This window comes from Tamandua tetradactyla, chromosome 3 (assembly GCF_023851605.1).
Source record: "Tamandua tetradactyla isolate mTamTet1 chromosome 3, mTamTet1.pri, whole genome shotgun sequence".
Taxonomy (NCBI): Eukaryota; Metazoa; Chordata; class Mammalia; order Pilosa; family Myrmecophagidae; genus Tamandua; species Tamandua tetradactyla.
The window spans coordinates 144586343-144614314 of record NC_135329.1 but is presented as its reverse complement, the minus strand read 5'-3'; the positions used below and the strand labels follow the sequence as shown (position 1 = coordinate 144614314).

Below are 27972 nucleotides of genomic sequence, written 5' to 3'. Positions count from 1 at the left end.
CACCAAACTACTTGTGCCTACTAATCAATCAGAAAAAAAAATATGTTAATAAAACCCTGATTAGGTTTCTCTCCTTCCCCTGGGCCCCTGAACTTCGACCCACCCTCAGCCTGAGCCAGCATACAACCCCTCCTGAGGAAAGGCTGGCTTCAGGGACAAACATTCGCTGATCAACTTTCATCCCACCTTTCACAGCCACCTTTGCCTCCCACTTCTCCACACTAGGTTCTTTCTAGCCTTCTTTACTCCTTCCTACAAAAGACAAACTCTCTTAACCTGATCCTCGAGATGCTTACAGGTCTCTGGTCAGAGCATTCTCCCTATTGCCACAGTCCCTTTCCCTGCTTTGCAATAATCTTTTCACATATAGTCTCTCCTTATTAAATCCAGATTTGTTTTTCATGTGGCAGGGGTCACTCTGGCTAAACCACTAGTGGGCAGAGACCCAGGGCTTTTCACAAGATCATGGCAGAAAGATGTGGCTCTCTTGTGTTTCTCCCTTTCAAGCAGCTTGGCCTGGAAGGAGATTCAGCGCTCTTGTTCATTCTCCTCGCTTCTTTCTCTCACGTGGCAGGAACCACGTCCTGCTCCTCAGACCTGGCAGGAAGGCTGGGCCATCTGTCTGCCTGAGGCCATGATTTGGAGAGCTGGTGGTGGGGTAGGTGTCTATGTGCTTTCTCTTCTTAATGTAATAATGCTACAAATCACTCCAGGAACCCTGGTTGAATATTTTAAAGTGAAGTACTCAGAGGAGGTAGTAAGCCAGTTTTGTAGAAGGCTAGTAATTTGAGCAACCTAAGAGAAGACCAAGCCCAGCTTAGGGAAATTCTCTGCTTTGCATATGAGATCAAAACCACAGCTAAGGGCAAGCCATGGTGGTTCAGTGGCAGAGTTCTTGCCTGCCATGCTGGAGACCCGGGTTTGATTCCCAGTGCCTGCCCATGCAGAAAAAAACAGCAAAAAAAAAAAAAAAACCAAACAAAAAAAGCTAAAACCTAAAATTAGGATTTTATTAAAATAAATAAAAATTACATCTAACAACAAAGTCTTACTCAGCTTTTATTTGCTAGGACCCCATGGTGAGAGATAATTGGTCTCAGGCACTATTCCTGGAGCCCCTGGCCAAATACCCTCTTAATGCCATCAAAATCTCCCTCCAGCTTTCAACATCTGCTGCGTTGGCACCTCACTGCTGACACTACTTATCATTCCCTCAAGTATATCTGTTCTGCTTTTTTGGTATTTTCTCTCTTGTCATTTCTTCTCCTTGTGTTTCTTGTTCTTCTCTTCTTTGTCCTCCTGATTCTCTTCCTCACTTTTTTCTTTTTCACCTCTTCCCTCCTCTCTGCTCTATTACTTATTGAGAACCAGCCCGAGGAGTAGAAGGATCCACAGAGGATCACCCCTTCTTGGCCCCATCCCCTCCACACATCCATGCAGCTGAAACCTGTTTCTTTTTTGGGGGGGGGGGGGCAGGGTGGGATGCATTGTCCAGGAATCGAACTCCCGTCTCCCACATGAAAGGCGGGCATTCTACCACTGAACCACCTGTGCACCTGCAGATGAACCCTGTTTAAGGTAAGCCCTAGGCACAGCAGGGGCAAAGATGCCCAGAGGGGACCCACCGGGACGGCGGTCTGCAGGTGCAAGTTCTGCAGAGATTAGGGACCTGGGGTGATCTGAAAAGATGACAAAAGCCAGGGGAGGAGGGAAGTTGCATGTTTCATAGTGTTATGTTGAGTCAAGTCATATAGAGCAGTGACCACAAGAATATGTTTTAATGCCTGGCTACTTGGGTTTTAATCTTGGTTCCCCTAATTTTTAGATATGTCATTTTGGCCAAGATTTTTAACCACTCAGGACCTTAGTTTCCTCATTTGTAAAATATGACCAACATCATTACCTGACCTCAGAGGGGTGTTGTGAAGATATTAAATGACTAAATAAATACCTGTCAAGTGCTTAGAACACTGCCTAGCACATGGCAAACATCCTCAATATTAGATGTTCTAAATCCTTCTTGGGAAACTGAGGCAGTTTATGACAATCAAAACCCATCTCTCACCTTGGCCCTTTCTGAAATCCAAGAGAAAAAACAACTCTGTGAGAGAGGGGAAGAGGGAAAGTACTTGCATAGAAAAAGTGTACTATAGTATAAGTAGGACCCGGGCGCCACTCTGCGACTCTAACATCATGAGCAATGGACATAGCCCAGGCAACTCTATTCCACACTCCAAATGCCTGCCTTATAACAGCCCTCTGGGTTACCACTCCCTTTAAGATACTGACCGCCCTCAACTCCAATACCCACACAAACGTCTACAAAATTCACCCCTCAGATTTAGTGTACTGTAATTATTTTTCATATTTGAAGTATGCTACATATGAAAAAAGGCTCGGAAACACTGTCTTAAACGTGGTGCTTGGCTGTAGGTTATTTGCCCCTTTTACTGAGTCTTTGATTTTTCTTGATGATTCTTCCATATTTTACAATTACCCAATTCTTTTCCTTTGGTTTTATCTCAGTCCTGAGTATGTGGATATAAGACTTGGAACACTTTCATATTCAGCCTTGAACATGGAAACTCTTCTTAGACTTGTGATCTTTGGTTCTGTTCATTTAGGCCACATGTAATTTGATGAAGCAAGGGCCAGTGCAGACGGGAGGAGACTCTACATCCAATTCTAAATATTCACAAATAATGGGGGGGGGGGATATGAATTTTATTGAATAGAAATCCAAGCTCCTCAGAGCTAATGAAGATAAAGGAAGCCAACACTTGACTTGAGAAGAAAAATAATATTATTGCCCCTGCCACATAAGTAGAGAAGTAGTGGGAGATTTTAGAGGGACCGCATCACCCACATTTCCCCTTTTGTACCCCCGGCGCTCCTGAAGGGCTATCGAGGGGATCGCTTCTGGGATGGAGAAGTCAGGGTCCAAGATGAATCCTAGGGAGACTTGATTCTGCTTCCCTAGGCTCAGATCTCACCTTAAACCACAGAAATCTAGCCCACTACAATTGAATTGTTCGCATTTCCCAGGAGACAGGAAGATCCTTGAAGATAGGCAAAAAGTTCTTGCATTTTTTTGATCTCACACTTGGCGCTCAGTTCATAAGCAGATAATTAATATTTGTTTGTTGCATAACTTAATAAAGGATTTTTAAAACCCCTTCTTGAGTCTCTTACTATGGAAAAGAGGAGAGGGGTTGTAATTTGACGGTATAATGATACAAGGATAAGTGTCTTTTTAGAGATAAATATATCCTAATTGAAAAAAAAAGGATATCTTACCTGGTAACTGCTGGTCTCAGATACTTTAACATCCAAAGACCCTGCCAGGACAGCATACCAGTTTGTTCCAATATCACCTTGGCGAAATACTGATAAGGAAAAAAATAAAGCAAATAAAGCAAATTTAAGTTGGTGTTACTGTAAGCTCTAGGTTTTCACTAGTTATGTTCAGCCTGAGTGGAGATGGCTGAGATGACCATCCATCCTCTATCTGTTCCCCTAAGGATTTCTTTTCCTCATCTATCCACATAACTATAGCCTATTTATTCAACATTATATGAAGCAGAACTCTATTAAAACAGAACTCTTTCATAATTATAGGGCAGTAATAAGAGATGATCACAACACCACATGCTGTAAGATCCTTGACTGATGTTCTGTGCAATGCATTCCATTGTATTATTATTCCTGGAAAATTATTAAAGTTATTAATATGGGTTGGCTAAGATCAACTGTTGTAATATGGGTTACATATTAACAAGGTAATTTAACTCAACAAGATGCTAGACCACTAAGACAATTTCCTCAATCTATATGAAAAGCAATGTATTTTCTTGAATAGCATGTCTCCTTTTTAGTTATTAAATGAATTAAGAAAAATAAAGTCTCCTTTGCTTAAATAATTTAGCTCCTATATCATTATTGCTTGTTTAATTTATAAATTCTGTTTTTAAGGCATTAGGGTTAACCATTCTTTGGAAAAGATTCTCACCCAAAATTTCTCAGCTTGGGTTTTTGCTTCACTTTTGTAATCTTAGAGAAAAATACATTCAGCTATTAGAAACCCAAGGCCTCAAATCGTGTCAAAATCGGGAGTTTAGGAAATAATTCTGAAATACTGGCTCAAATAACTTATACAATCCCATTTGTCTTTTTTCTTTTTTGGTATGCTTTATGGTGGGGTCACATCTCATTATTTTTCCATGCAAGTATCATATTATTACAACACCATTTGTTGAATTTTTGTTTGTTTTGGGGGGAACTACATGAACCAGGAATTGAAGCAATTGTCTTTTTAAATATGCTAGTTAAATAACTAGACGGAATGGTCAAATATTTTAAAATTCATTTCACAGTCGGAGAGTTTAAATGAGTCAATCAAAACTTATATGATAACTTGGTGGGATAGCTGAGTTCTGGCAAGGCCAGGGCTCACTGCATAAGAGTAGGCGTCTGGGAGCCATAATTAATGACAACAAGCTGCTCTGAACTCCCTGACCAGGATATGCTGTGGAAAGGCAAAGACCAACAATAACACCCTACCAAGCCCAATGATCAGCCTACAATGGAAGACTGATGCATTTACAGCTGTTCCGTCCAGTAACTCTGCTGCTCTGAGACTTTACAAGTGATTTATTTAGAGTTAAGACATTGCCTTTCATGAACTTGTTGGCCCCAAAAGGCGTTTATCATTTGCCAATCAAATTGACAGTTCATCTCATAGAGGAGTTACTTTGAAAATGCCTTTAAGAAACAGAAAATCAAGTCTCGTCACCAAAAGAATGATCATTAAGTAAAAAAAAAATTTGTCTGAATACATATATATAGTATGGATGGATGATTTTTTTTAAAAATAGAATTGAGTGCACACATAGGAAAATACCTTGAAGGATACAAGCAAAATGTTAATAGTAATTGCTGAGTTATGGGATTGTAGGTGGTTTTTATTTTCTTTGTTTTTACAATTTTCTAGAAGAATGTTGTGACAGGACCTGTTGGTTTCCCACACAGAGCTATTCCCCCCTCCCTTACTGCTAACTGAACTGAGATTTTGGTCACGTTCTCCCGCTCTCGATAGAACCAAGTGCTCAGAGGATGCGAGTTCCCACCCTAGCTCAACGGGGTAATCAGGGCTGGTCTGCATCAATCATGATGATCCCACTGCCTCTGCCAGTGATCGATTTAGATATGAGCATGTGATACAATCCTGGTCAATGAACCTTTACAGGACATCTACAGGGGGCTTCTGAGAAAGACACAAGAAGAGACCTTCTGCTGGATATTTTTGTATCAGCAGGTAATTCTCCCAACTGCTGCAGCTGCCTTAGAACAATGTAGGGACAAGCCTGAGGACAAAGCCAACACCTGAGGACTTATAGAAGGAGGGGGAGAAAGGCAAGTGGAACCTGGTACCTTAATAATATCATTAAGCCACTTAATTAAGCAGTCCTGAAGCCATTCTGTAACAGGAGTTCTTATATACAAATAATAGACTATTTAAGCCAGTTGAATGGGAGTTTTCTGTTTCCATAGCATAAAGCATCCCAATCGATGGAAGAAGATTACTCTTCTAAGGAGAAAATGCTTTTCTTTTAAATGTAGCTGTTTCACTCTACGGTTTCATTCTCCCTATATAAGTCATATAGATGATATCACTGAAATGAATTCAAAACATTACCGCATTGGTTAAGAGGCCGTTTATCTTTAGCTAATATCCTACTGGTTCACATATTTCTTGGGACAGAAAGATAATTTAGTATTTGAATTCTGAAGGGTATACCTCAGAACACAAACCCGTATACCCTATCAGATCTACCTAGAAAGCAGTCTGCCTTGGAAAAACAAGGTACATACTGTGAACAAAGAAGTTAACAAAATGCCTACATGGAACTGAGTATTTGGTTGAAGTGCAAACACAGATACTCCATTTATTATCTACCCCCAAAGGAACACAGACCATATATGAAAATATAGTATCGGAGTCGCATTTCTTACATGTGATTCCTTTTTCCAGATTCTCATAATAACCACATAAGCAAATCTGATGAAGGAGATTGGGGTGAAATTTCTCAAAAGCTTTAACTTCTTTCAGCCGTGTGAAGATTATATCCACATCTTCACTAGATCGTTCCAAAGGTCTATAAAGGAGAGAAGAGGCACAAGAAGCTATCAGTAAGAACTTACTTGAAAGCGTATCAATAGGCATTATTCTAATACCTAAGTTTATCCACTTATACCCATTACAGATATTTCCTAGCCTTGATTGACCATTCCCCTTAAACCACTACTACTGCAGATGTTATAGCAGGAAACAATCTCAGACATGAGTTCAAAGTGCTGTTTTTGGAGAGTGTTTAATCATTGTCTATATCTAAGAAGTAACAAGACATGATATGATATATACAAATGGAAATTTCATATATTGGGTAGATGGAAATACTAGTGGTCAATGAGAGGGAGGGGTAAGGAGTATGGTACATGTAAGTTTTTTCTTTTTTCTTTTCATTTCTTTTTCTGGAGGGATGTGAATGTTCTAAGAAATGATTGTGGTGATGAATCTAAAACGATGTGATGATATTGTAAGCCACTGATTGTACACCAAGTATGGAATGTTCATATGTTAAGAATATTCATGTTTGTGTGTTGTTTTGTTTCATCAATAAAAATGTCTTCTGAGCGGGCCACAGTGGCTCAGCAGGTAGAGTTCTCGCCTGCTATGCTGGAGACCCAGGTTTGATTCCCAGTGCCTACCCATGCAAAAAAAAAAAGTCTTTTAAAATATGATATTTTACTTAAAATCAAGGCCCACACAAAAATGCCTATAGGCCTCAATCAGGTAAAGTGAGTAAAAAGAGCCAAATGCAAGATTAAAAAATCCCTACTAAAAGAAAACAATGGTGAAAGCACAAAGATAAATGACAACTGATAGCATTAGTATCTGCAAGGCAATAGGGAGTGGTGGGGAGTAGGGTGCCTAATGGGAACAGTCCTTCCTCAGTTATCTTCCCTATTACCAGCTTCATTAAAAGCACAGTCCCAATATTGTCAGATCTTCTAATTGCGAAAGGAAAGCCAGATGTCTATTCACGTTTCTTAAAAATTGTATGGGTCAAACAAACAAAAAATCAGTGAAAGAGACCCAACCTGCTGACTACTATTTTGTAATCTCTTGATTAAAATGAATCACAGAACCAAACAAAAATAGGATAATTTTATAGATGATAACAAACTATGTTTTTTCTTTCCTTTGAGCAGTTTTCCAAGTCTTCCTTCAATATGCGTTGCGTGATCCTAGCGGTGTTCTTCAGAAGGTATTTCACATTATACAGATGCTATCCAGCTCAACATGTGTCCCTAGCATTCTGGGATCCGAAGAAACGAGCTGAGTGAGGGTGTGACGGAGACATAATGCTCGTCGAATACCCACGTGCATTTCTCAGCCTCCCTTGCAGTAACATTGGGGCCATATCCTAGTCAATGGACTATGAACTAAACCAACATGTATCACTTCTGAGCTGTTAAGAGCTGGGAATGCCTCTTCCGTCTCTCTCTTCTTCAGCTGAATTCTGGAGGGCATGGGCTTCAGATGGAATAGCCACAAAATGAAGAATAGCCATATAATTCACTAAAGACTTTGAGTAGCAAATAAATCCATATTGTATGACGCTTCTGAGATTAGTTCCCACAGCATCACTTAGCATTACCCATTACTAATAGAGAAGTCAGGATGATATGTCCCAGAGCCACTAAGGAACCTGGGACATTGTCAGAGGAAGACAGATACCACCACGAGAGATGAAAAAAATTTACAAGACATAGCAGATGCCCTTCCACTAACAGGAAGACGTAAGACACAAGTGTCCATGAGTTTAGTTTAAAAGCTCTTCACTTGTCTCATCACACTTTCAGGCTCACGGAAGTTAGATTTGAAGAACATGCACACAATGTAGGCTAGCTGTCTGGCTACCCCTACTGAAAGGGCCTGGATTCTGCTTCCTGGGAAGGAGGAAGGGAAATCCTACTACATTAGCGTCCTGCTTATGAGATGAAAGAGCTGGGAGATTTGCAGGCTTTACTGGCAAAAGTACAAAGCATCAATACCTCCTTCCACCTACTGCAAAGAAGAGAAACTTGTACCCCCTTCGAAGAGCTTTATAATCCCCCTTCCAGAAGATACACTCTCAGAGTTAAGGAGCTTTGGAATAGGGGCTAGAATTTCCACAGTTAACAGAGTGGTGCGGACAACTTTCACCCAGATTCTTTGCGTGCCTGGTGGGAAAGTATTTCACAGGCAATGAGAGCCACAGGGCTGAGAGGGGCAAGCCAGTGGGCACACGAGGTGAGAAGCAGTGGGGTCACACTGGTCACACCAGCAGCCCCGCGAACTCCACGGGAAGCTCCGGAGCAGCACTGGCACTAGCCTGTGGGTCCAGAGCAACTGCAGCAGGTCAGTGACCACAGGAGCAATCACAGGACCAGGTGAACTTTAAATTGACTGGACACTGGTATGGTCAGGATTCCAGTTAGTCATATAGGGAAAGAAATAAACAGGACCAGGAAAATTGGAATATTTACTCTTTACTTGATGGTATTAAGGATTGATAATTCATTGCTTTAAGTGTGATAAAGGAAGGTGGTTATATATTTTTTAAGTTCTTATTTTTGTGAGGTACGTATCAAAATGTGAAAGAAAGAAGAGGGAAGGAGTGGAAGGAGGAAGGGAAAGAGGAAGGAAGGAAGAGGGAGGGAGGGAAGGAAGGACAGAAGGAGAGAGAGGAAGAAAGGACTGACGACATTAGAATTTCTTCCATCAAGACACAAAGCATTCCTTTTTTACCCAGGAATCATATCTCCTACTAGAAAGGTATTCAGGGCCAGCATAAAAACTCTCCAGAAGAAATGGGGCTTTCAGAAAGCAGCAGAAAAATAAATCTACACTTCATACAGTCCAATGCAAGCACAAAAGAGCTTCGAAATTCATAGCCAGATTGCTCTGAGATCAAATGACAAAAGACACTTGCGAAGATATTTGGTGACTCAAGGTTGCTTTGAGATCAACAAGACTTAAGTTTGAACTCTCTCTATTCCTGACACTTTCTTTGTGCACCCCAAAATTAAATTCTAATAATGACTCCTGCTGCTTAATCATTTAAAGCCCCAGAAACAATGAAATAGCAATGTTTTATCTGTCATTGCTCTCACTGGACACTTCAAGAAACGGGATTAATTTCATCCAGCTATTAACTGATAGATTTATTCCACCTCTTGAATCTACCATGAGTGATAATCCTTCTGTTGCCCCTCTTCTCTTGTGAGTTTATAATTTCCTAATTCCACACCCCTTATCTCGGTAGAGCTCATGTCAGGCACATTCTCTGCAGCTCTCACTACAGCCAGCAGAGGCCCAGCGAGCAGAGGTGTCCTTGGCTTTGACATTTTACAACCACCTCAAACTGAACTCCCCCATCTGCGACTGCACCTGCAATCCTTACCAGGCAGCAGGCTCGCCCTCCCTCGCCACATCCTAATTCTATCTACTCAGTGTCTCTCAAATCTATCTCCAGGTAACACACTGCCTTAGTGGAGTGCGAACAGGGGCAAACAAAGCAACGTGATGGGACAGGAAGCTGAACGGCATGACAGCCCTCTCCCAGATTGCTGAAGAGCTTGGGTTATGCCTCACAGTCAGGAGTATTTTAAGCAGGTTAGTGGCATGACTGGATGTGTGTATTTTGGAAAGTTTACCTTGACAGCAAGGAGAGGCATATGCGAGTCACGACCAGCAGCTGGGAGACCGGCTCAGAAGTTCTTGCAGCATATCAAAATGATGATGGGGGTTTCTCTAATTATAACTCAGTCTTGGCTTCTTTCCTCTCCCTTAATAACTGTGTACAGCTGGTGCCCTAAGGAGAGCCTCCAAGTGCAGAGAAGTTATTTTCCTTAGCCTGGCATCTGACACATAGGGCCCATTTTTAAAGAAACCACTTTTTTTTTTTAATCTTCACTTTAAAATATTTGGACAACAACAGAAAGAATCCTTTGCAAAAGGAGACACTGTGGTAGGCAGATTCTAAAACGACCCCCAAATGACACAGATGGGAGCTAGAACTTGCTTTTAACAATAGAACGTGGCAAGCATGGTGTGCTATCCCAGATTATTAATAACCCCCATTTTACATGTGGCAAAGGTGAAGGGATTTTGCAGGTGTAATTAAGTCCCCCAATCAGTTGACTTTACATTAATTAGAAAGGGGATTTCCATGTGTGGGCCTGACCTAATCAAATGAGTCATTTAAAAGAGGGCCTGTGCAAGATTGTAAAAACCCTGTGACTGAAACCCCTTTTATCCAGTGTATGGGTAGGTGAATAATAAAATAAAGACAGGCATGAAATAATAGTAATAATAACAACAATAGGGTGGGACTATGGGGGAAAATACCCCTACATAAACTATGGACAATAGTTAATAGAGATATTTTAATAAACTTTCATCAATTGTAACAAATGTAACTAGTGCTAAAAATATAGCAGAATTACAATTAAGTGTTGTCATCAAGTGTAACAAATTTTCCTCACCAATGCACCTGTTGGTGGTGGGAAGATGTATAGGGATCCTGTATTTTATGCATGATTGTTTTTTAAATCCACAACTTCTCTCATAAAAAATAAGAAAGAGGGTCTGGAGGTCCGAGATGGAAGATGTGAGAGATCCCTTCGCAGGCCTTGAAGAAATGAGCTGCCACGTTACGGGAGAGCCTGTGAGAGCAGCGTGTGGCCAGGAGGGTGGGCGGCTCCTGGGAGCTGAGAGCAGCCCCTGCTGGCAGCCGGCAAGCAAGCAGGGACCTCAGCCTTCAGACTGCAAGGAACTGAATTCTGCCAACAACCATGCCAGCTTGAAAGAGGTCCCCAAGCTCCAGAAAGGGACACAGCCTGGCCAACAGCTTAATTTCAGTCATTAAGACCCTGAGCAAAACATCCAGATAGGCTGTGCCCAGACTCCTGACTCATGGAAACGGTGAGATAATAGAAGCATGATGTTTCAAGCCACTAAAGTGTAGTGATTTTTTATACTGCAACAGAAAACTAACACAGACACAAAGTTATTCTCTCACACTGACTCATTTCCTTCTGGCTCAGCTGAGGTTTCACTTCATGTAGCTTTTCCTTAGAATGTTCTCTAGCTTCTCTGAAATCCAATTGATGACATTTCTTTTTGGCAATGTATCCTATTATTTTATTATTTTACATTTCATGTATGTATATTTTCTGTTTTTGGAGATAACCTTCATTCATATATTCATTCATTCAGTAAATACTACTAGTTAGGGCTTATTCTTTCTAAGTCGCTGAATCACCATGTTTTCTTATTTTGTTTTTTCTCATCATTCTTCAGTTCTTCCAGAATGAATTTCACAGATAGTAATCTAAATCTAAATTAGATATTTTAATTCAGACAGTAAGATTGGACAGAGGTTAATCCATCTAAGCTAGCAAAAGGCTCAAATGAAAAATATGCATGATGAAATAAAATTATTTTAAGGACTATATATATATTTATATAAATTGCCATGATAAATAATCCGTTTTCAGTATCAAAAAAGATCATTTTATTAGTATATGTTGATGATCTTGAAAGGATTGGTTTTACCACTTATTTCTATCTTTCTATCATATCTAAATTTCAAATTAATGACATTCAAATTAAGACAACTTTGCAATATGAGTATCAAAATGTACAGATTTTTAAATGACTCTCCATTCACAGGACTCATCTTTTCACGAATGCACATTCATTTTATTCATCTAGTCAATGAACTTTATTGTTTCCCTATTGTACTTTAGATATTTTTTCCTGGAAATATAAAGATCAACAAGACAGCATGCCTACCCACATAAAGTTCACCGTCCAGTGGGGAAGAATGTCATGAAACCAAAATGGGAATAGTGCGGTGTGATAAGTACTGCACCACGGAGGAGAACAATGTTCTAGGCTGGACCTTGTTTTACACATAAAGTAGGCAAATGTGGGAACTACCAATTAAGTACAAGAGGAATTGTGAGGTTCTAGATTCTGGGTGCTACCCACCTGCATTGTGCTTGTGAAAATTTAATGTGCTACTAAATCTTAATTCAGTTAACTCTGATTATCTAGGGTATGAGCAACCAGTTTCTGGGTTACCCAGAGCACAAAATAATAATACATATGCACTTGTGAGAAAAAAAAATGTACAATAACCATAAAATCAGCAAAAACATCTCCTCTTTAGGTGAATTCTCTTGTTCAACTGTAGGATATTATTTTCAAACGCTTTGCAGTAGGGAGGGTCCATCCCCTCCTCCATCATCCTTGTTGTCCAGCTGAGTAGATGCCTTAGTACCAACTCCTGCAGAAGCCCTGGAGACTTCATGGAACAGTGAGTTCCAATATCCCAGCAGTCAGGGTTAAGAGATACAGGAATTACATGAAGAAGGAAAGGAAAAAAGGAGGGAGGCATGAGGTAGGACTGCCCTCTGTTCAACTGCCTTCCTAGAGTCATAAAAGAAGTAATGGCCAAGAAACGGACACTAATATCAGACTATAATAGTGCTGTCATCTTAAAAAATGTTACGACCAATTCCCTAACAACTTCAGTTGCATTTTTTTATCCAGATGTTTCCTGAAGATCACTAAATGCATTTCAGAATATTGGGTTCTATGTTAACTAAATACATTTGCATTAAAATGACTTTGCTGTTCATTTTGACTCATTTTAACAGTAATGTAGAGTTATAAAGAGTATTGCCCCAGAGCCCAAACCCCACGTCTGCCACCACTACCTGTACCACCCACTTACCTCACCCAGAACCCACAGCTGGTCCCAAATGATAAGCTCCCCATCCTCATTGCCCTTGCATCCCAATCCCTTTAACTTTTTGTTCATTGACTTTGAACTAACCAATCCTTGACTCCCATGGGAAATCTAATACCCACCTCTGGACCACGAGAAGGGCAGAAGGCCACGGGTCACTCTCACTCTGCCTGTGTGCTCCCCATCTGCTGGCTGTACTCCCAGAGAAGAGCCCGCTTCCCTTCAACCCTTCAGGGCACCCCTCTCTCTTTGGGACCTGTGAGTTACACAGGATGGCATGTATGATGGCCTGGGTTGCCCGTTTTGTCACACCTGATCTCCCCAGATCCAAACTTAAAATCCAAATTAACTAATGCAGAACAAACACAAAGTACTCAACAATCTCAGCCTTTTCGTAATACTATTAACTTTTCAAAGGACTTTGACACCTATTGAAAATAGTGATCATCACAACCCTGTTAGATAAAGCAGTTATTAATAACCCCCATTTTACACATAAAGATATTTGCACAGACCTTAGGTAACTGTTAGTATGCTAAAAATCGTGTATTTACAATGCCAGTGATGACATGGGTATATCAGAAAGTCTTTGAAACTCAAGATGTTTACCACTTATCATGTTATCATTTTAATTATATGATTATTAACCACTTGGAATACTGAAATGTTTACTCTTTCCTAATTACAAGTTTTCCAAACAGTGTCAACAAACTTCAGAAAGAAGGTGCTGAAAATTCATTCACTCGATATGCAAATATTTACTGAGTATTTATATGAGAGGAGAATAAAGTATTCAGGTGATACACTTGCACCCAGGAAGTTAAAATTTCATTAAGAAGATAGGTACATATACATCCATTATCAAGGTGAAATGTGGTAAAAAAAAAAAAAAAAAGCACAACTAAAATAGGAAAGAAGAGAATAAGAACTCAGAAGAACAATCATCACGTATGGATGAAAGTTCTACAAAGACTCCATGAAGGCATTTTTGTAAAATCCTTCCCCTACAATCAGTCCCTTCTGTTTTCTCTGTTTATGACAACAGTGTCGCATTTTTTTTTTTATTTAGCCCTAAAAATGTGGTATATCATCACGGCACCTCTTCCTGGAGACCTGCTTCTTTCCTCCCTATAGGTTTCATCCCCACCCCTTCCAACACATATACACACACACATATACACACAACACACACACACACACACACACACACACACACACCCCAACTCAACTTGCCAACATTCTCTCCTGACTGAAGTTCTCGATTCTTTCAGCATTCAGGGTAACACAAGTTTTCGATTCTTCCGGCATTCAGGGTAACACTTAGGGCGCTTGAGGCCACAGGTGCAACTGCAACGTTTTATTCTCACAGCTGAGACTGTGACTGGAGCAAGGCACACCAAGACTGTGACTTCCAAAACGCGGCTGCACATCTGCCACCAGGGGGCAGAGAGGGTGAAGACCAGACATTTCCAGCATAATGCCCCCTGTTCAGAAATCATGCTGCTTACTTTATGTTTCTAAAAAAGAATGAAGAGAAAACTGCCCCCTGGGGACCCCACATAAGAGAGCTGGCACAGGATGCCACCACGGAGCACCATTTTAGCCCTGAGGAAAGCACTCACAGGCATCCCAAGACCTCCACTGCCCCTCTGCAGGCGAGCACGCTGACATCTGTCCCACGGCGGGTGAGTCATGCCATCTCTGGGGCACAGGAATATTCCATTGAAAAATCCCACCTTCAGGCAGAGGCAAAGCAGCTCTGCTACCATCTGGATCAGGCTAAGCCCGGCATTTGACTTATGCAGGAATAAAGAGATGAGACCTCTTGACCAGATTCAACACTTCGCAGTTTGTCTCCTTATGGTTAAAATGACAATACAAAATCAAAGCACCACCTTGTCCAGATTTAACAGACCCTTTCAGAAATCTTCACCGAGTTTCTAATCTCACTGCAGAATCACTGTCCTGAACATAAGGCTCTCCACAATGCACCCCCAGCTGCAGTTCCCCTAGATTCCAGCCAAACCAGGATGCTTACTAGATTCCAACAGCTCATAAAATAAAAACCTGTAATTAGGGAATTATAACCCATACCAAACTCTGAAATCTGTTCTACAACAAATTGTTGCGATGTACTTCGAAATTTATTGATTTTATATATGTATGTTATTTATAGAGAAGGAGGAGTATAACAGAGAAGATAGGATTTAACAAATGAGTATGCCTGATGAATCATTATATCAATATTTCATTTGGTCTCCAATGTCTTACAGCAGCTGAAAGAAAAAACAAAAAATTGTGGAACTGTAACCATACCAAAATTTTAAACTCTGTTCTATAACTACTTGTTAAAATGTACTTGGAAATTTATTGCTTTTTTGTATATATATTTCACAATTTTAAAAATGCTAAAAAAAATAGGATTTAGCATTTCACTAGTATGATACTACCTGAAGGTTTTCCATAGACATACCTTATGAGGGTGAAGACGTTCTCTTATATTACTAGTTTGTTGAGAGGTTTTTCAAGAATTGGAAGTTGGAATTTGCCATGTGCCTTTTCTGCATCTATTAATATGACCATATGACTGTTTTAGTGTGTTGTTATTATGAATTACATTGACATCTCTAAGGAAGAGATGACAGTGACTTGAATCAGTCGTAACAGTAGAAGTGGTGGAAAGTGGTTGGATTCTGGAAATAGTACACATATACTAATTTATTATATAGTATAATATTAAACTGACTTTTATATTTCAATATTAAACTGACTTTTATCTGTATATACTGAAAAAAAAAACCTGGTGGATTTCAACCCATAATCAGATGATGAGTCTCCTCATTTCTTCTCTAAGTTGTCTATGGTCATTAAAGAAATCACCTTCTCAATGTACGGTCTCAGTTTCAATAGATGCTATAAATATAGGGGAATATAAATATTTTTAAAGTTTAGAAACATATAGAGATAGGAGTAAATATTACTATAAACCTTATGGAAGGCAATTTGAAAGGATCTATCATTTAGAACCAATTCTAGGACTTGTAGATAATTCTTGTACATGTGTAAAGTTATCTAAGTACAGTATATGAATTAAATTTATATAGAGATAATGATAAATCTACACAATGGAATATTATACAGACTTGCGAAAGAATGAGGACGCTCTATGTATATGAAATAATCTTCCAGATAGTATTCAGTAAAAAACCGGGGCTTACAATGCTGTGTATAGCGTACTATCATTTGTATGTGGCAGAGAAAGGATACACACACACACACACGAACACACACACGTCTGTTGGCAAACACATGGAATATCTCTAGAAATTTAAACAAAAAACTGGAAACTAGTGTTAGCGGTTATCTCCAAGGAATGAACTAAGTGGAGTAAAAAGTGGGAAGGAGATTAAATTTTTGTTATTTACACAGGATTAATACATTTAAATTTAATGTGTTAGCATATGTATACTATTTCCAGAATCCAACCACTTTCCGCCACTTCTACTGTTACGACTGATTCAAGTCACTGTCATCTCTTCCTTAGATTCCTGCACTAGCCCCCTAACTGCTCTCCCTACCTCCGCCCTTGACCCCAAGGGATCCAGGGAAATCCTTTTAAAACTTAAAACAGATCATGTCATGCCTGTGCTCAAAACTCTCCAGTGGCTCCCCATTTAATCGGAGGAAAAAGCAAAGAGCCAGATAATGTGCCCCCCACTTCCCACTCCAGCTGCCTATTTCCTTTCAGCCCTCACCTCCTACTGGCCTCCTTTCATTCCCTCTTCTCCAGACACGCTAATGTCTCTGCTGCCCCTTAAAGACCTTTGCTCCACCTCAGGGCCCTTGTGATAGCTATTTCTTCTGCCTGGGATACTTCGCCAGATATCTGCAGGAATTACCCATTTTGTATCTGAGCAAAAATCCTCTTTCACTGATGCCTATCCTGGCCATCCTATTTAAAATCTCAGATGCATTTAACCTACTTTTACCCTGCTTCATTCTCTGAGAGCACTTCTCACCTTCTAAATAACATTTATAATAAATGATAATTTACTTATTTATTTTATTCTTGCTTCCACTAATCCTAGGTCCACATGGGTATAAATTTTCTCTGTTTGGAATATTGCTCTATCTCCAGCGCCTAGAACTGTGTCTGGCATATAGTAAGTATCCAGAAATATTTGTTGGAAGAAAAAACCTACTTTTATACTTTTTATATTTGTACACAGGCATGTATTTTCCCAAAGAATAGAAGCTAGTGTTTGCAAATCCTATACCTGATGATGGACTTTTATCTAGAATATATAAAAAAAAAACTCTCAGAACTCAATAATAAAAAGACAGCTCAATTTAAAAATGGGCAAAGGACTCAGATATTTCCCTAAAGAAGATATACCAATGGCCAATGACCACATGAGACCATATGGAAAAATGCTCAATAACATTAGTAATCAGGAAAATGTAAATCAAAACCACAATGAGATCCCACTTCATACCCTCTAAGATGGGCAGAACCGAAAAGTCTGGTTACAACAAGTGTCAGCGAGGATGGAGGAAAACCAGAACCCTCATAAACTGCTGGTAGATATGTAAAATGGTGCAGCCACAGTGAAACACAGTCACACAGTTCCTCAAATAACTAAACATAAAGTTACCATATGACCCAGCAATTCCACTCCTAGGTATGTATCCAACAGAAATGAAAATATATGTCCACACATTACATGTAAATACTTGTAACAGCAATATTCATAATAGCCAAAAGATGAAAACAACCCAAAAATCCATCGGCGGATGAATGGATAAACAAAATGAGGTATATTCATACAACGATATGGCTTAATAGCCACAAGAAGGAATGAAGTAATAATACAAACTGCAGCATGGATGAACCCTGAAGACATCATGCTAAGTGAAAGAAGTCAGACACAAGGAACCACACACTATATGACTGCATCACATCAAAGTCCAAATTGGGGATACCGATAGAAACAGAAAGTAGCTTAATGGCTGGTTAGTGCTGGGGGGAGGGGGGACTAACAGGTAAACAGTAAGGCTTTCTTGTTTAGGTGATGGCTACATGTATCTGTGAATACACTAAAAACTATTGCACATTTTAAACAGGCGAATTGTATCATATGTGAATTATATCTCAATACAGGTGTTAAAACAATAAGCAAACAAAAAAACAAAAAGACACTAAATATCCCAAAGAGTCAAAATGATGACGAAGTAGTATTTCTGCTGGATGAATATAGTGAATAATACTCTGTCATCATCTCCATCAAGAAGATTCATTTCTGCTCCTCATGAATCTAGGCTGACCCTGTGACCAGCAGAGTGTGGTGGCAGTGACACTGGGTCCTTAAGTTCAGCTCTGCCACTCACAGGCTGTACTACCCTGAGCAAGATGCTTAACCTCTCTGGGCCTTGGCTTCCTCACATCCAACAGAGAAAGAGGAGGCGAATTTACCTCTGAGATCCACTCAAGCTTTAGAGACGTCTATGTTCTAACAGGAGTTATATATTGAACAAATAATAATAATAATGAAACAATAAATAAAAACAAATCAGGACGATATGTCAAAGTATTACCCTATAATTACTTGAAAATTCAGAATCTGAATATCTCAGTCAAAATAGGCCTGGCTCCTCCAGATCTATTTCTAAGTCAACATACTTATGAATTTGATTGGATGTTCATTTTGAGATAGCTGATTCTACCCTATAAATTAAAGATTACACAGTAATTGGCCCCTATAGACTAAAAATTATTAGCAAACTAAAAATCATACAGGGCACTGTAGAATGGGTTTTTTGCAGAGGTTTTCAAATTCCCTTTTCATTCACAGTGCTCAGGCTTTAATAGTGAGTACACTTAAATAAATCTGGAATGACTGGTACAGAAAATATCAAATACAATTTTTATAAATGTTTGTTAACAAAAACCTTTTGTCATATCCATCCAAGTCTAATATATCTCATTTCCATAGATCCAGAACCACAAATGCCAGAGGAAACAGATGCCTTGATTTACACTCTTTTTGGAAACAGTTTACAGTACCCCCTTCAGTGTGTGAAATGGCGAGAGCAGGCCTCACCAACACAAATTTCCAGCATGCCTTGCTGCACAGAATGAAAAGCCCCAGGCAGCAACATGATTTGTGCCAAGGACATATGGTAGGTATTATGATTAGTTAGGGATAAAGATTCAATTCGACAGTCTTTCTTTTTTACTGTTAAGGAAAAAGTTTACTTTTTAAAATGATCAGAGTTAATAGTCCAGGCCAGGTAGACTGATGACTAGAACAGCCAACCGTGCATAATTTCAGGCAAAGTGTGAATTTTCGCAGCCAGCAAATAAAACTACCCAGGCAATAAGATGCCTAGAGACAGAGCTCCCAAAGGGCCAGTGGTCAGCCAAAGCTGGCATCAGAAAGGAGCCTGGATCAGTCATGCCCAGTCCATTTAACAGTAGGAAACTGTGTGTGTCCATCCACACCAAAGACGCAGCGCTGGTATGAGAGTTCATAACAGATATCCTAAATGTGGGAAGCTGGCCCACCTCTTCCAGTCCTTCTGAGAAGGAGAAGAAGCATTCCTCTGGGTCAGTAAGAATCAGATGCCTGTACTTATTCCAGTCCCAAATTTCTAAGCAAGCAAAATAGGAAATATCTTGGTCCCACAGCCTTTCTTCGCCCAAATGGATAAAAGCCATCTGAATTTTGAATTTTTTTGTTTCTAAGCTCTTTCATTCAAAAAAAGTCTACTTTTTTTGACATACTGAATGTCTACCAAGGGCAAAGTAGAATGAAAAACTCTTTAAGAGGTATGAGGAAGAATGAAACATTGATTCTACCCTAAAATAGCTTCCGGTCCATTAGGGTATTGAAGGCATCTATCCAAGTAATGATATTGAAGGATCAGAATAGGCATTTAAGCCTATATGAAGGTACAGAGAGGTTCATATCAAGACTCGTGGGGTTTCAGAAGTAGATGAGGCAAGAGAGATTTGAGAAGGCTTTACAGAGAACTATTTTCTTCCTATACCAGCTGGTCCCTAGCATTTTAGCTGACATTTGATCTTGGTCATGGAGAGCAGGTAGAAATCATATAAGCAGAAACAGAGGCAAAAGGTTTCCGGGCAGCAGATAAAACATGAGCAGAGGCATGGAGGTAGGAAATTATAGGCCAGGAGAAACCAGAAATTTTAACGGGTTAGACAAAGAGGAAAAGTAAGAAATAAGATTGGGAACAGATTGTGACAACATTTGAATGCCAGCCAATCATGGGTTCAGATTTTATTTTGCTAACCAAGGGGTGTCAGCAGAGATTTTGAGAGGACTGAACCATCAGAGCCATCCCTAATTAGTCTTCTAGCAGGGAATGAACTGGAGGAGAGAGGGCCAAAAGATACAAATATGAATTAGGATAGAGCTTTAGAGCTGCAGATGCTGTACTCTTCACAGCTCCCACATTTCCATGACACTTACAAGACACCCACATACTCATTCAGGTGTGACAATAACCATACCTCTGCTCTCTTTTATGTCCACTTAAACATAGTACGGTTATTCCTGGGGCAGTCGTGGGCTTATACCTTCTGTCTCAGTGAAATTATTAATAGTGGACCAATGCAAAAGTATCCTGGTTCTACTATAAGGCATATACCCAAAAGAAGTGACAGCAGGGAAGGATACATTGAATAAGAAGTAGAATGGACAACTGTGGTGCATACATATGATGGAATATTGGTGGCTACAAGAAAGTAATGAAGTCATGAGGCATGCAATGAGGTGCACGAACCTTGGGGACAGTATGTGGTTCAAAAAAGCCAGAAACAAAAGAACAAATATCATATGGTTTCTTTTAGAAAATACTTGTAAGAAAATTGGAGCCTAGACTGTAAGCTCTTATGACAGTCACATTTAGTCGGGAGCTGCAAATGTTATTCCTAGATTTTGAGATGCTGTGCTATATATGCACAACCTGGTATTTCCCTAGAACTCTGGCTACCTGTGTGACACCTAAGACTCAGAGTTGAAGTTCTGAAGCTCTGACAGCCTACATTGCTACATATAATAACTGTTAAAAAAAAAAATGAAAAAAGAGATCATGCTTCAATTAGAGGTAAGAATGAAGCCCATCACATCAGGACTAAAATAAATCAGAATATAGGGATAAGGATGACACTGTCTATATTTTAGAACTCCACCTACTCTATGAGACCAAAGGAAGAGAGGTTTTTCCCTTTAGCACATAATCTAACTCAACCTGTCTGTATAATGCTTTTAAGCAATTTGAACACATGGAGTCCAGAATGGGAACGATGGCTTGCAATTCTGTATAGCTTAATGTGATACCCAGATACATCCCAGAGTATTTTGGAAAGATAATTTAAAAGGATTGGCAAAGTCCCTTAAGGGACTAGAGAAAAAAACATGGAACTGTTAAGCTTTACCACCAAGAAACCCCTGAAACTATCTCAAACATTAGGGACTCCCAAGTTAATAGGTTAAGCCATTGATCTTGAGGCTTGCTCTTATGAAGCCTATTTCTGTAGCAGAGAAGCCAAGCCTACCTAGAGTTATGCCTAAAGTCACTTTCAGAAAAACTCTTTTGTTGCTCATGTGGCCTCTCTCTCTAAGCCTAACTCTGCAAAGAAAATCATTACCCTCCCCCTATGTGGGACATGACATCCAGGGCTGAAAGTCTCTCTGGCAACATGAGGCATGAGCCTGGCCCTGGCACTCTGGGATCAACAATGCCTTCCTGACCAAAAGGGGGAAAAGAATTATAACAAAAATAAGGCATCAGTGACTAAGAGAGTTAAAATAGAGTTGAGAGCCTATTCTGGAGGCTACTCTTACGCAAGCTCCAACTAGATATTTCTAATTATCACGGTTTGCAAAACCCTAACCAAAACCATTCCTGCTAACCCTAAAGAAGACCTAGGACACTATCTAAGATTCTACAAAAGTTTCATGTACTAAGATTACTTTCTAGAAACCTACAACCTCAAGATGGTTCCTAGGCCAGATAAGTCCTGAAACCCAGAGGGTCCAGCCTCTCCAAGAACATCAACTAGTTTTATCCCTCATCCTATAGTACTGACATTCCTTTCCGACATGAAAAAGGTAAAATGGGCATAGCCCAAATACCCCTAAAGACTGGAAGAAGGATCAAAAGAGAAGGAGGAATTATAACAGAAAAGATAAGATTTAACAAATGCGTATGACTGCTGAATCATTATATTGTTATTTCTTTTAGTCTCCAGTGTTTTGGAGCAGCTAGAAGGAAAAGCCTAAAATTGTGGAATGGTATCCCATACCAAACTCTGAAATCTGTTCTATAACTACTTTTACAATGTACTTTGAAATCTATTCCTTTTATATATATGTTATATTCCACAATTAAAAATGTTTTTTAAAAAAGAAGCAAAAACAGGGACTCGAACAGATATTTGCACACCGATGTTCACAGTGGCATTATTCACAAGTGCCAAAAGATGGAAGCAGCTCAAAATTTAGAATATAGATTATCAGGGATGGGATGGAGACAGGGAATGGGATGTTAAGGCTTAAAACGTGTACAGGGTTCTTATTTAGAATGATGGAAATGTTTTGGGAATGGATGGTAGTGATGTGACACAACATTGTGAATGCAATTAACAGCACTGAAATATATTTCTGAATATGATGAAAAAGAGGAAATATTAGATTGTATATATGGTAACAGAATGAAATTTAAAAACAAATCCATGAACTACAATACACCAGTAACGAAACCTAAGCTAAACCATGGACTTCCATTAATCGTACAATTATAAATATGTGCTACCATCAATTATAAAAAACATTCCAAACCAATGCAAGGTGGTGGTGGGATGGTATATACAAGTTCTGTATTTTATGACAGATTGTTCTGTAAACCCACAGCTTCTCTAGTAAAGAGGAAAAAGAAATTTTAAGTGCTCCAGTTTGGACAATGAATTATACAAACACCATACTTAGACCTTCTCCTTGTATCCCTCTATTGGTACTTCCTGGATATCAGGGATCTAGAACCAATTTGTGCAGTTCACACCCTGTCCTGTCACCCACAGACTGATGGTTATGCAGTCAGTTTCTCTCCCTCCCCATTAGAGTGTCTGCCACCTTGGTCTTCATTTCCAAGTCAGAGCTGTGGAGCAGTATATAGCTCTAACTGAAAATGTATGGGATGCTAGAAAGCAGGGGTGGGAGGGCAGCTCAGGAAAAGGACACAGGGAATCTCAAGCCCGGAGCGGGGGGAGATGGACAAAAAGGGCTCTTTAGAGCTGATGAGTAAGAGTCCAGATCTTTGTCTCTTCTCATCTGCAAGTGTCAGTGGGTGTGTGAAGATGATGAAAGGGTACACAGTATCAGGAAACCTAAAAATGTGGGTTGACTGCATGAAAGTAATACTAATTATAGTCATTTATTCAAATGTCATATGAACCATTTGTCTCTAATTACAATGCTATCCAAGAACAAATATGTAAATCATGAAAGGTACCAGATGACTTTTATGGGAGCTGTATTTGAATATCATAATAAACTCTTCATATGTGTTCATAATTATAGTTAATTACTCATGTGGCTTAATCACTTGTTTAACAGTACTGATTCCTTCTAATTTTAATAAATCATCTTACTAAAAGATCTAGATTTTTCAGACACCTATGAACTTTTATGGGTGGTAAAATGACAAGCCAACTGGAAGAATCTTTAAAACCAATATAAACGTGCAAAAAAGTGGCATTACATTTCTGGATGAGCCCGGATTAATTAATACAAAGAAGGACAAACAGCCATTCTGACAGAAGCCAACCTACTGAGTATTATTCAAAGAAAGGGATCAAAATGTCCTCATTGACACTGCTCAGAAGACAGCATCCCTTAGAAAACAGGCTGACTCAGAAAACACGTGCTCAGAATTCGATACTAGTAACCCCAGATTTATAACCCATTTAGTACAAGTAAATAAATAACAATGTTTGATAGGAACATAAACTTTACTCTTTCCCCAGACCATGAGCAGCTTTAGTGCAGGGATTGCATCTGCCACCCTGAGTGCCTACCAGTGTCAGGCATATAGTAGGTGCTTGTTTATTGCATATTCATTTAACAAATGCTCTAAGTATTTAAAATATCTTTAATTCATTAAATTCATTTCATTTTTAAATAATTTTTTTTCTAATTTTAATGTTTTTGCTCTGACTTTGAAAATTCCCTTAATGTAAGTGTTCAGGTTCTAACATTACAGCTTTCTTCTAGATGGACAGCTTTTCATTTTTCCTTGAAAAACAGACATTTTTCCTCATAGAGTAAAGGTGGGTTTTATTTAATTCCCACTGAAGACGGCTCTGTTGCTCACAGTATAAAAAACACTGCATATCTATCTATTTTATATCATTGTTCAGAGTTTGCTTACTTGGACGTGTATTTAAAATAACATTTAAAACTTAGCATCAAAATGTTCTTAAAATAACATTTATGAGGATTTTGCTTCTCCTAACCACAGAAATGCATTTGAATAAAAATAGGAAAAAATATCACTGACAATTACAACCCTCTCAAACAACCTCAATACAATGTATATCTTTCCAGTCTTTGTCTAGTGAACACCCTAGCTAAAATCAAAAAGTTATTTTATTTTGCAAAAATGGTATAAAACTCTATGTACTATTTTCTAACAACTGAATGTTTTATATCACTGCCAAGAACAGTGCTTCCCGGTCCTTTATATCATGGCACTTATAGAAAATTACATTTTCATAGCATGCCAGGGTAAACTGAGGCACGTCCAGAAGCCACCTGCTGGGGCTCAGACCACCTGAAGGCTGAGGGAATCGGTCTCTCAGAAATGACAACACTGCCCCTCAGTTGGAAGTCTAGCCTAGAGAACTGTTCTGTAAGAATGGTTGCCAAGGAACCAACTACAGGAGTTTATTTCCTAAATCCATGAATGGTACAGGAGATATCAACACACATTCAATTTAACACTCATCCACTGCCCATCACCATGTTGTATGCTATAGATGCAAGGTGAATAGGATTTATTCCCTTTCCTCAAGGTATGTACATTGAACTAAGAGAATCTGAGAGAGGAAAACAACTGTAACACAACCTGGCAAGTGTTGTTTTGGGAAACGATAATAAAAACAGCAGCTGGGGGGCGGGCCGCGGTGGCTCAGCGGGCAAGGTGCTTGCCTGCTATGCCGGAGGACCTCGGTTCGATTCCCGGCCCCAGCCCATGTAACAAAAACGGAGAAACAGAATACAATAAAACAAGAAAATGTTTAAAAATGTTTCCCTTTCTTCCTTCCTTCCTTCCTTCTATCCTTCCTTCCTTCTCTCTGTCTTTCCTTTAAAAAAAAAACAGCAGCTGGCATTTCATTGTGCTCTACCAGGGGCCAACTGATATACTTTTTTACTTTATTTAACTCATTTAATCCTAATAAAGCCTTATAAGGTAGGCATTATTATCTTACAGACAAAACTGAGCTTGGAGGTGTTTAATAACTTTCTCCATATCTCATGACCATTATAAATCTTGACAAACAAACCTACAAACATATCTCATGTCCAGTGGGGCCCACTCGGTTCAGGTCACTCAATGGCATTCTTTTTTATAATGCAATTTTATTGAAATATATTATATATTCATATACCATATAAGGATCCAAAGTACATAATCAGTGGTTTACATATAGTTGTGCATTCATCACAATTTTCGAACATTTTCATTAGTCTAAAAAATAAAAGAATAAATGTAAAAAAAAGAACACCTGAAACATCCTATTCTCCCCACCCCACTCCTATTATTATTTAGTTTTTGTCTTTTTTTTCTTACTCATCCATCCATACACTTAATAAAGGCAGTGTTAGTCACAAGGTTTTCACAATCACACAGTCACACCTTAAAAGCTCTACAGCTATCCAATCATCTTCAAGAAACAAGGCTGTTAAATAACATTTGAATAGTTTCAGTTATTTCCCTCTAACTACTCCAATACACCAAAAAATGAAAAGGGATATCTATACACTACATAAGAATAACCTCCAGAATAACCTTTCAACTGTATTTGAAACCTCTTAGCCACTGAAACTTTATTTTGTTTCATTTATCTTCCCCTGTTTGGTCAAGAAGGCTTTCTCACTCTTGCAATGTCAGGGCCAGGACCATCCGCAGGAGTTCTGTCCCACAAAGTGGGGAGGGCTGTGAGGAGTTGTCTTAGAGAGAGAGGCCATATCTGAGCAACAAAAGAGGTTCTCTGGGGGTGACTCTTAGGCATTCACATGAGTAGACTTAGCTTCTCCTTTGCAGGAACAAATTTCATAAGGACAAGCCCTAAGACTGAGGGCCTGTCACATCAAATTGTCACATCAAATTGGCAGTCCCCAGTGCTTGTCAGAATATCAGGTCTTCTCTAAGTGGGGGAGTTTAATATTTCCACCTCAAAGGGACTGTATTAGTCAGCATTCTCTACAGAAGCAGAACCAACAGGAAAGATCTGTAAATCTGAGATTTATAAAGGTGTCTCATGCAACTGTGGGAAAGGAAGCATCCAAAAATCTGTAGGGCAGGATGTTAAGGTGGCAGCTCTGATAAAGGGTCTGGACGAACTCAACAGGAAAAGCTCACAAGTTGAAGAAGCAGTAAAAAAAAGTCCCTCTTCTTTCTTAAACCTCAATTGATTGGATTATCTTACGGGAACTGTGCCTTAGTTGATCACAGATGTAATCAGCTACAGATGCAATCAACTGACTGATGATTTAATACACCAGCCTTCTGGTTTCTCCGTCAGCCATGAAATATCCTTGCAGCAACAGCCAGGCCAATGCTTGCCTGACCAGACAACTGGGCATCATCACTTGGCCAAGTGGACACCAGAACCTAACCATCACAAGGACTTTGCAAACACTTTTTAATCTTCCACCCAGATTACTCTGGAATATATCAGGGCATCACAGCAACCTGTAGAAACCAAAGATCTCATTCCCTATCGAAGTTTCCATGTACTTATGGTGTGTGAATAAGCTGACCACACAAGTTAAACTGACAGTGTGCTACCAAAAATATATATTTTGCATCAAAGAAACATCTCTTCCTTTGGTGCCACACCATAAAATATAGTCAATATCATCCTTTATCCTTTAGTCTTATTTACCTTAGTCCTACCCAGATCAGCTTCATTCATGTCTCTAATGAAACCTGATCTCTTTTTCAGTGTTTTTAACAGTTGCTATATGGGGTAGTGCTGACTTTCATAGCTGCAGAACTCTAGCTCTGAGTCTCAGACGGCATATAAATACCCAAATTCTAGGGAATGATCAGTTAAAAATAAAGAGTTCAGCATCTCAGAATTTAGAAATAACAGTTACCATTCAGGAATAGATGCGACTGCTCTAAGAGCTTACAATCTAGAAACCTTTACAATAGGCCTTCACCTGATAACCTAAGCTCTCGAATTCAATTCTCAGAGTTTGCACATAAGAGTTAGTCCATTTGAGTGAGGTATGATAATATTTGTCTTTTCCTCTCTGGCTTATTTCACTCAATTTACTGTCCTCAAGGTTCATTCACCCTGTTGCCTGCTTCACAACTTCATTCCTTCTTGCAGGCACACAACAGTCCATTGTATGTATACACCCCAGTTCCCCCTTCCATTCCACTGTGAATGTACCCTTAGGCCACCTCCATTCATTGCATAACATGAACACTGCTGCCATAAACATCAGTGTGCAAATGTTCACTTGAGTCCACTCTCAGTGCCTCCAAATATACACTTAACTACAGGGTTGCAGGATGATATGGTAACCCCATCCCAGCCTCCTGTGGAGCCACCACACTGCCCTCCAGAGGTGACACCACTCTACTTCCCTACTGTTCTAGTTTGCAAGCTGCCAGAATGCAATATACCAGACATGGAATGACTTTTAAAAAGAGGACCTTATTAAGTTGCAAGTTTATAGTTCTAAGGCTGTGGAAATGTCCAAATTTAAAGCAAGGCTATAAAAATGTCCAATCTAAGGCATCCAAGCAAAGATACCTTGGTTCAAGAAGGCCAATGACATTCAGG

At 39.4% G+C, this 27972-nt stretch overlaps 1 protein-coding gene across 2 annotated transcripts in view; it reads right to left on the bottom strand.

Annotated features, from left to right (window-relative positions):
- Nucleotides 1-27972, bottom strand: part of RAPGEF4 (Rap guanine nucleotide exchange factor 4) — a 328672-nt gene that overhangs the window by 263256 nt on the left and 37444 nt on the right. Inside the window, exons 1-3 of one of the 2 annotated variants that reach the window (XM_077154160.1) lie at nucleotides 9763-9823; nucleotides 6013-6155; nucleotides 3298-3386 (exon numbers count right to left, since the gene is read on the bottom strand). Coding sequence is in view for 1 of the 2 variants with exons in the window: in XM_077154152.1 (XP_077010267.1) it covers nucleotides 3298-3386; nucleotides 6013-6155 (232 nt within the window). In the remaining variant the exon portion in view is untranslated. Of the gene's footprint in view, nucleotides 1-3297; nucleotides 3387-6012; nucleotides 6156-9762; nucleotides 9824-27972 lie in introns of those variants that run through there. The other variant, XM_077154152.1, reaches the window with a different exon arrangement.